The sequence below is a fragment of the Sinocyclocheilus rhinocerous genome, unplaced genomic scaffold (assembly GCF_001515625.1).
Source record: "Sinocyclocheilus rhinocerous isolate Xijiao unplaced genomic scaffold, SAMN03320098_v1.1 scaffold142, whole genome shotgun sequence".
Taxonomy (NCBI): domain Eukaryota; kingdom Metazoa; phylum Chordata; class Actinopteri; order Cypriniformes; family Cyprinidae; genus Sinocyclocheilus; species Sinocyclocheilus rhinocerous.
Genome location: NW_015644380.1, coordinates 46,123 through 55,957, shown reverse-complemented (window position 1 = coordinate 55,957; position 9,835 = coordinate 46,123). Strand labels below are relative to the sequence as shown.

The 9,835-nt window shown below is 35.6% G+C and overlaps 1 protein-coding gene across 1 annotated transcript in view; it reads left to right on the top strand.

Annotated features, from left to right (window-relative positions):
• The window catches only part of LOC107758278 (contactin-associated protein-like 2), a gene marked incomplete at its 3' end in the record, with an annotated part of 190,952 nt that overhangs the window by 160,559 nt on the left and 20,558 nt on the right, over positions 1–9,835 (top strand). The window contains exon 2 of the mRNA XM_016575984.1: positions 7,300–7,410. Within this exon, the coding sequence (XP_016431470.1) occupies positions 7,300–7,410 (111 nt within the window). The remainder of the gene's footprint in view (positions 1–7,299; positions 7,411–9,835) is intronic.

The window sequence follows — 9,835 nt, the reverse complement described above, 5'->3', positions numbered from 1 at the left end:
ACCGGCATGCTTGTGATCTCGAGTACTGCTGCTGGAAAACTGTGACTCTGGATGTGGCTTGCAAGTGTAGCTGTCATTTGTTGATAAGCCACTCTCTCCCTCTCTGTATCTCTTGACTGAATAGAGCCGGTAATAGTTGATGGCATGGATCCCTTTAGTGAGAAACGGCCGTAGCTCTGCGTCGCTCCTCCTCCACCCTTCCGCTGCCTCTCCGATGCTTTTAATTCCACCTCCTCGGAACGTTTTCACAGTGACCACAGAACAATTTCACACATGGGATCTCAACTGCCTGGCGGAATGCAGAATTCTAAGCATGTCTTAAAGCAGACGCTAATTTGCACTGCTCTTGGTAGATTGTGTTGGTCATTATGGAAATGATCTAGCTGCGTCTATGTTCTTTAATTTGCGCATTGTCAGCAAATCACCCGCAGAAATTTCCACTCCCATTAGTGCTTTTTTGGTATTGCGCTCTCACGCTAATTTGCATTATTTATTATATAATAAATGATTATGTGATATGTACAATATGCATAAAATTTAATTAATTGCTAATCACTATCAGATGAAATTTTTATTAATTTATATCCCTTATTTCCATAATTTTATATTTCAAAATAATATAGACAGTGAGGTGTGGGACAGTGATTATATTTTCTTTTTTCTATATTTTATTTTCTTCTTACTATATTTCTACATACAGTATTATGTTTTTCATTACAAATGATATTATCTGAATCCAAATTTCTTAGTAGTGGGTATGTCTCTCCTTAGCTTGAATCTTAAATATTTCTTATTCCTTTTACATAATAATATTTCATCAATTTTTCTAATTCTTGAAGCTTTCTTTTTATTCCCAAATCTAATTTAGATTTTGAATCCCAAATCTGATTTATATTCCACTATGAACTGTCTTTGAATCTCCCATAATCAGGTTTAGGAAGTTACTCACTTTTCATATCGCCATTCTCTTTCCATATGATCATATTTCTCTGTTATAAATCCTCAAGAGTGGAATGTAACCTTCCATTAGTGTAGTGATATGAATTATGAACTGATAAGATGATAATCTATTGTTGAACCAAAAAGGAGCCATTACTTATAGGTAAAATTGTTGTAATTATTCTCATTAAGCTGATTCTACCGCACCGTGTGACTTCTCTTGACAGCGACATTTTTCAAAATGATTTTAATTCTCCAAGAGTGTATCCATCATCTTTACCTGAGATACCAGCAACACGCACACACGCATGATCAAATGTACCTGGAGGCTGTGGCAAATCAGAGTCGTCAGATGCTCACTGAATTGAATGGGGAAAAAACAGAATTTGATCTTGCATAGAGGCTGATCACTCAGTTTTACTTGAGCAGAGCAGTCAGTCGAGACCTGACTATGATTAAAATGCCCCCTTCAGCTTTCAGGAAACCCCCATTTGACAGCTAGTAACCAGCGGGACAAGATGTGATCATCAAGCACAGGTGCACATTAAGATAGAAGACAAAGGAGGTGCAGTTGTCTGTTCATATTTTTTTTTGATGCAATATCATTTTTTATTTATTTATTTTATATATATATTTTTTTTTTTTTTTGTGTGCTGTTGGTATTGAATCTGTCTAATAGTAGACATAAATTTTTCATTTTTGTCCCCATACTGCAGTGAACATATACGGAACTGTATACATAGAACTGAACACTTTAATGCAAATGGAAAAATAAAAACATTAAATATATTCTATATATACTGTAGATGTACTAAAACTTGGTGAATGGCTATGACATTATAACTTCCCCATGGTTGTTTTGTGCCAAAGATATTTCTCATAAGATTCACTGGCCCCACAAAAAAGGGAAACAAAGGAAGAACATCACAGGGCAGAGCACCTGGAGCACAGATAATGAGTCAAAGCACTGTGTGAGTTCACACAGCTCCAGAGACATTGAAAGATAAAAAAGTACATTGGAATTATTTGGCAAGAAGTGACTTCTGGCATGTTCTCCCCACAGAGTGGCCCAGACTGGCCTGCAGCTAACATCAGTCTAATTTAAATAATCTAATTTTCTTCTAAATCTAAATGATTTGCACCCTTGCAAATAATAAAAATATAAATTAATAACATTGATTATATTGTTACAGTGGCAGCTATGAAGGGGTAGAACATATTAGGCAGCAAATAACCAGTCAGTTCTTGAATTTGATGTGTTGGGAAGCAGGAGAAATAGTGATACCACAGGACATGTTCAAAGGTCTTGTGGAGTCCATGCTTCATGTACATCAGAGCTGTTTTGGTAGCACAAGTCGGAACTACTTGGTGGTTTTAATTTTGTGGCTGATCAGTCTATCCCTGCGTTCCATTCGGAAGGGCTCATCCCTATGCCCTAATCCCTTCAAAGGATTTACCCTCTGGAGTGAGAGCTTCGAAGGGTTGAAGGGGACCAAACAACTTTCTTGAAGTACCCTTCTGCGTCATCATCTCGTACCCACACGGAGGCGCCGTCATCATGCAAAGAATCTGTGCAAAGGATCATGGGAGCCCGAAGTGTCCATCAGTTGTACCCTTCGAAATCCTTCATTCCGAAGGGCCCTTTGAAGAGGCCAGTTTTGAGCACATCGGTTTGAAACGACCCTTCAATATGGTGGCCATGATTGTTTTCACTCTGAAGTGCCCTTCGGAGGGCGATATATCCCGTTTGGAACGCACCGTATGTATATGTGTTCCTTGTTTTTAGATGACTTCTGTAAGGGCATACAACAACACATAAAGACAAATGTTTGGGCTGATTTAATGATATGCTGAAGTGAACTGGTCTTTAGGTGTTTATGTAGAATCTTTTCAGCTTTTAAATTGATTAGGGAGATGCGTAAAGATCCCTGTATATTATAGCATTTTTTGGATTTAATCTAATCACTAGAACATTGCACAGGTGCCTTTCACTGTTATCGCAGCACACATACTGTGAGAAAACTAATTTTACATAAAACAGGCTTTAACTGCTTTGGGAAATAGACAGTCTTGGCAGGACGGAAAAGCGGTGTGAATGAGAGAACCATGAGATAATGACCATGCTGGCTATTAAAGTGATGTGCCTTCCTCAGGCAAGGTGAATCGGACTCATAACCCACCAATAACAACCGGCAGTGTTTCCCACGGAATGTCTGTTCTTAATATTCATGCACAATATGTAGAGTTTTGGTTAAAGAACAATGGATAAGGAAAATGGTTTAAAAATAGCATATCTTGCATACTCCTACACACTGGTCAGTACAACACTTAATAAACAAAGATAACGAGCATAGTATGGACTTAAATTCAACTTAAAAAACATAGCAGTTCCTCTTTGTTCGGTTTGATAGAATGATAGAATTGATATCTCATGATTTTGGTCATTCTGTGGTTGAGCGTCAGAGACAGTTGTGCTATTTGCTCAGGGCAGAGGTATTTGCGCGGAGGAAAATGTCACATGGACAATAAATCTATTTTGTGACATGCTTGTCTTTCGTCTTCCTCTCTGGAATACGGTGAAATTTGTTTTAGGATTGAACAACGATTTGCAGGTCTCTCAGTAATGTGTCTTTGCCACGATCCTGATATACGATCCATCTGATTTCTGCCGTTTCAGCTCCCCAGATTTACCTCAGAGAATCAGAGCCTGTTTTCCTTCTTCTAAGCCGATCCTGGATGCTCCTTTGTGGTAATTGCAAGTTAAACAGTCCTTTGCACTTTCCGTGTCAAAATTATGACCATCATCGTTTCAAAACTAATAACGACACATACATTTTCCAACACAAGCTTCTACAAAGAGAATTATAGTGCTGTGACAGCAGCAACGCTCGACAAGTAATGGATAGGGACACTCATAAAGGCATACTCATAAATGATCGAAATAGCTTTGGAAAATCTTCAGCTCTTTGGCTTATTCCACAATGATTTACCCTGAAAGTGTATCTATAATGACACACCAGCGAGTCCTTCTCTGACTTTTCACTTTCAGTAAATTAAAGACTTGATCAGTTCATTTTAAACTGTGTTATCGGCTAGTACAGGCCAGATCTTAGAACCTTGGCATACTTCTGGTTTGCATTGCCCACCTTGCCATTTAGCTGACACTTTTATCCAAACATCCAGTACATTTATTAGACGGTCAATCCCCCTGATGTCCTGAGGTTAATAGCTTTGCTCAAGGACGTAATGATGATGGCTCTTGGCAGGGTTCTGAACCTACAACCTTTTGGTTGCTAGCCAAGACTTTAACCACTAAGCTACACATCCCTTAAATTCAGCCTTTTCTAACTTCACTTAATTTTTTTCTTGCTGAACTGTATTCAGGGAAAACAACCACAGACCTTTAGTATAATGTGATATTATAGCCCTATTTGAGTTTTGAGGAACCATTCAAAATGGTCAGTAAGATATTTATTCATTTATCTACTCATAACTTTTGAATGGTAGTGATCATTATTGTTGAACTTTACAGTCATTGAATTACAAACTGAACTGACTTGAGCTGAACAATTACATTATTGTCTTTTTAGAGCTGCTTAACAGCAGAATTTCAATTTGCCTCATGTTTGATGAAGTTTGCATCATTGATTGTTATTTTCCTTATTACTCTGAAGCTGCTTGGAAAGAATCTGTATTGTCTAAAGTGCTATTGTCTCCATTTTCATGTCTTAAACTCAACTGACATAGATTATTGGATGTTCATCTTCACTCCCTGAAGCAAGTTTACATGTTTTAGCAGAGTTCTCAAGAGAAACTATAATGCTTTATTTTCTTCAATTATTAATTGTTTGTTTTCTATCTGTCACCATAATGCCATGCAGATGACAGTAATTATGCCGGTTTGACACTGTAATGTCAACTGTAATTGGGTACTTCTGGTATCCACCAACAGGTTGAGAAGAACTATGACAGAGTGTACGGTTTTCACGTGTCCTCTGGGTAATGGGGATTGTCTGGTGAGAATGAGAAACATAGAAGACGTAGATCTCAGTTTGGACAGCATCTGTGCGAGATGCATTTCTGTTTGATACTCCTGTTCAAAAGACTGATTTGACTGGGAATTCGCAGACAAACAGCTAAATATTGTTTGAACATGGCAGATGCTCATTAGAATCAGACATCAGATGTCTCTACCCTCCTCACATATGAACACGTCCTCCCCTCCGTCCAGGGTTAGTGATTGAGTGAATGGCTGAAAGTAAACATAGTGAATGTGTTTCATATTGAATACACCAAACTGCCGCCATCAGTCACGTCTGCTGGGGCTCTTCTGGGACAGTTTGTGTCTGGAAGCTGTCTTTGCATATGCCGTATCATTTTTTGCCATTCATCATTGGGATATTTGTCCAGTTTGGCATGCCCTGTTGTCTCCAGTTGTCTGAGATGGAACAATAGCATGGAATCAGATTGGTGTATGCCGTTTGGAACTTGCAGTAACTTCTTGAATTGTTTCACTGCTCATTTGCATACAGTTGAACTTTGCTTTGTCAAATGTGAACTGTCGCTCATTGCCTCATTATGATTTTCAGTCGCTTATATGCTACAAGATATCAGTGTGAACACCAGTTTACATATAAAGAAAGGAGACCAGAGTATGCCACATATTAGGAATGTCAGTTTTCAGGAATTTTCATGATTGATTGATTTAGTTTTTTTATTAAAATATTGATCGATCAATTGATTAAATTGCTAAACATGTACCAAATACCATATGCAACTTGTTTTTATGGGCATGTAGGTATTGCAATTTCGTTCTCTTATTAAATTTTCAATAAAATAATGATTTATTGGTAACACTTTACAATAAGGTTCCATTAGTTAACATTAAGATTAATAAGTAATGTAACAAATGGTTTGCTCATAATGCATTAAATATAGTTAAAAAATGGAACCTTATTGTAAAGTGTTACAGATTCATTTATATGTATTACATTTGTTACATATTATGTAATAATGTTATATTAAAATACATACATACATGAAATACATGTGTGTGTATACACATACATTTTATGTTATAGTATAACAATATTTATTATATAATTTAACAATTTATATAATATAATATAATATAATATAATAAATATTATGATTTATTATATAAAGTTTAATATAAATGTAATTATATTTAGGGATGTCAAAAACAATGCATTAATTGTGTGATTCATTTTTTTTTTTTTTTACGCTTTAAAAATGCATTTAATACAGACATCAGTAACAGTATTGGTATCAGTCATACCGACCTTCCTTAATAATAGGCTATTTAGTAAAAAATATGCCATTAAACACATATTTAAAATAATTAAACATATGTTTATTTTATGTAAAAATATATTTGTTGTTTCTGCATTCATTTGGAGATTCAATGGGAAATTATAACAATATAAATATATTGTATTAATATGTGATTAATCGCGATTAGTTACAGAAAAAATTGTGATTAATTCGTTCATTTTTTAATCAATTGACAGCACTAATTATATTATATTTAATATATTATAATTAAGTATAATTAGATTTATTTATTTACATTTTATATAAACAAGTCTATAAAACTATAAAATCAAATTTAAAATATGCTATATAAAATATAATTCTCTTTCTTTCTCTGTATATAAATAACTCCGTTTTTAAGCAAACGTAAACCATCACTTTTGTCGTTTTTGATTTTGATTTTAATACTAACATGTGCTTGTTGTCATTGAACTCTATCACAGTTTGTTGCAGTGAACATAATCATTATTTATAGAGATGCACTGTTGAATATGCCAAGACTGCTTCATTTTTATAATTTGAGGGTGTGTTGCGTGTGTCGCCCACTGCTTATATTACTTAACACCTTTCTGTTGATTCTGCTGAAATTGATCAACAATTAATAAACTGTTCTGACTTAAAGACTGATCTTTACAACACATCAGTCCACACACCTTGAAAGTAATAACTAAATTCAGTTCAGTGCTAATTTTCTCCATATATGCTGGAAAAGATTACTTGCCTTGGCATTTTAGCCTTGTAACTGTGAAGCCCTCAGACCTGAGTAATGACCAGCGGGAGCACAGCATCCATCCTTCAAAAGCTTTGACTCTTTAATATGCCGCTGTTAATAGAGCCTGCAGTCAGAAAAGGTCTGCCATGATGGGCATCTCAGCTCAGTAAACACTGGATTCTCCCATTTCTTCCCGCATCTTGTGGGTGCTTTTACTCTCCTAAAACAGATAGTTTTGAAATTGAAGTGCTGCTTCACTGCTTTATGTTGTTATTTCATGTGATTGTAATGTATTTTCTCTTTTTCTTCTATAGAAAAATGTGACGAAACACTGGTCACACCACTCCCCCACAATGCCTTCACCAGCTCCTCTGTGTTCACTAGTGGCTATGCACCTGGATACGCCAAGCTAAACAAAAGAGGAGGTAAATTTTCATAATACTAGCTCATACACATATTCATGTCCACCAATGTGACTTGCAGAATGAACAAACCCTTTTTCTTTCATCACAATACCTCTATGAACTTTCTTTGGCTGTTGTTTTTTTATGCAAACAGTATATTACAAACTTGATATAGTTTTGTGTCATTCCAATAAACATCCATACAGTATATGGCACCGCAGAGTCATTACTTCAATAACTCCAGCCTGGAATTATTGCGTGAATTACTGGGCTACAACTGCTCATCCCATTATGCCAGACTGTGGCAAACACTATGTGCTTAAGACTAATTGAGCGAAAATCTACAACAGATGTGACAACGCTGTGATTTATCTCGGTGAGATGTGCACAGTTCACATATTTATTATTTTCATTTTGTTCCTCTTCACTCATTAAAAATGTTATTTAATTAAAATGGAAGCTCTCGTGTCCTCGTAGGACGTATCTGAAGTTTAGTTTGGCATCTTTGATGGAACGAGATAATGTTTTTATTTATTTTACGAGGGAGAAAGCAGAAAGAAATAAACCACTGCTAATTGTGCGTCAAAAGCATTTTTTGTTGTTGTTTTGTTTAGTTTTTTTGCTGTGATAGGCTCTCAAGGGAGAACAAATTCAGATCCAAATGGATGTTTTATATATGAGCCTCGCTGTGGGAGTCTGTGGAGGCCATGGGTCTGATTTTAAAGGCTTTAAATTGTATGTTATTTCCAAGCTCAATGAGTCACTGGGCTCTATTATGTACACAAAATACTGTGATATTAATCGCTACTGTAACTATGCCTCATATTACAAATCCTTCTAAGAGTCACAGTGTAAGCTCTATACAAATCTTTCTTCCCTGAGGAAATTCAGTATTGCCTTTGCATGAATAAATTGGTGTCCATGGCATGTCTATATGCATATTTTTAGTTGTTTATTCTGTCAAGCAGAGCTCATGTAGCCTACATATGTGGCAGTTTACCTCAAAGGAACAGTTCACAGTTCTGTCATAGCATAGCTCGGTCATTATTCTTTGATAACTTTTAGCCAGGGGTGTGAAGTAACGAATTACAAATACTCACGTTACAGTAATTAAGTAGTTTTTATCAGTAATTGTACTTTTTTGAGTAGTTAAAAAATTGTGTACTTTTACTTTTACTTGAGTACATTTTAAGTAATGTATCGGTACTTTTACTCCACTATTTTCCTCCGTTTGTAGTCGTTACATGCTTATTTTAATTTTATTTTTATCCATCAACCTGATTGGATAGAGAGTAATAGGTCTCGTGACTTTCGTCAAATCAAATTGTGCATATACAATTTTAACCGCCAACTGTTTATCATGGCTGCTGGAAGTGCATTCTTCAAGCATCAATTCAGTCGCATCTTCCTCCAACTTGATATGTTAAGGTAAATTTCGGATTTCTCCTTACTAAATGATTTGTATATATGCTTGCCTATCTACACGGCCTGAAATTTGGTGCGAGTTGTGGGGCGACAACAGCATGCTGTCTCAGTGGCCTTACACATGATTTTAAATCTATTTTTTCAAACTTTATGATTTAAATGGGGATGATTGTACTGAGAATAACTTTCATCTTTTCTTCAGCTGATTACTGTTTCCGTGCTGTTTTGATGTATTTTAAAGAGTTGGCAGTCAAAATTAAAACTGCTGGATAATATATATTCTTCATTCTTTATGACAAACAAGATAATGTGAATTACAGAATGTACAACGTTTTTAAAATGTATCAATTGCGGTGTACAGTGTTTATTATGATGGGGTAGAATCCACAGCTCAGTACTCACTACTCAATACTCATGAGTACTTTTAAATAGGCTACTCTTTTACTCTACTCACACTACATTTTTTGGAAGGTAATGGTACTTTTACTTGAGTATATTTTTTCAGTACTCTTTCCACCACTGCTTTTAGCATATTTTATGTAAGGGTGCACAATGTATCACTACCATATTGATTGTTGGCTATCGGACAATGGATTTATTTATTGATATCAGTATGGCTATTGTGGTTATTGAAATAAACTAAAAGCTAAAATAAAATAATATTAGATGAAAAAAATACACAAACTAGAAATGTTGCCTTTGAAACTGAATTATTATAATAGTATTTTAATTATAATTATTATAATTGTCACAATCCGCTGGAGCACGGGCACGAAGAAACGAGGAGACGTGGAGATTTCACAAAAACGAGAGTCTTTTATAGTCCAACAGGGAGTCCAAGAGCACAAGGAAGACGTTTACAACAAGTAGACCCGACAAAACCAAACTGAACAGACTGGGGCTTATAAACACAGGGCAATCAGGGGAACACAGGTGCATGGAATCATAAAGTAATCAAACTAAACAAGAACAGGAAAAAGACCATAAAAGGAAACACAGGAAGAACTACGGAGGCAAAACG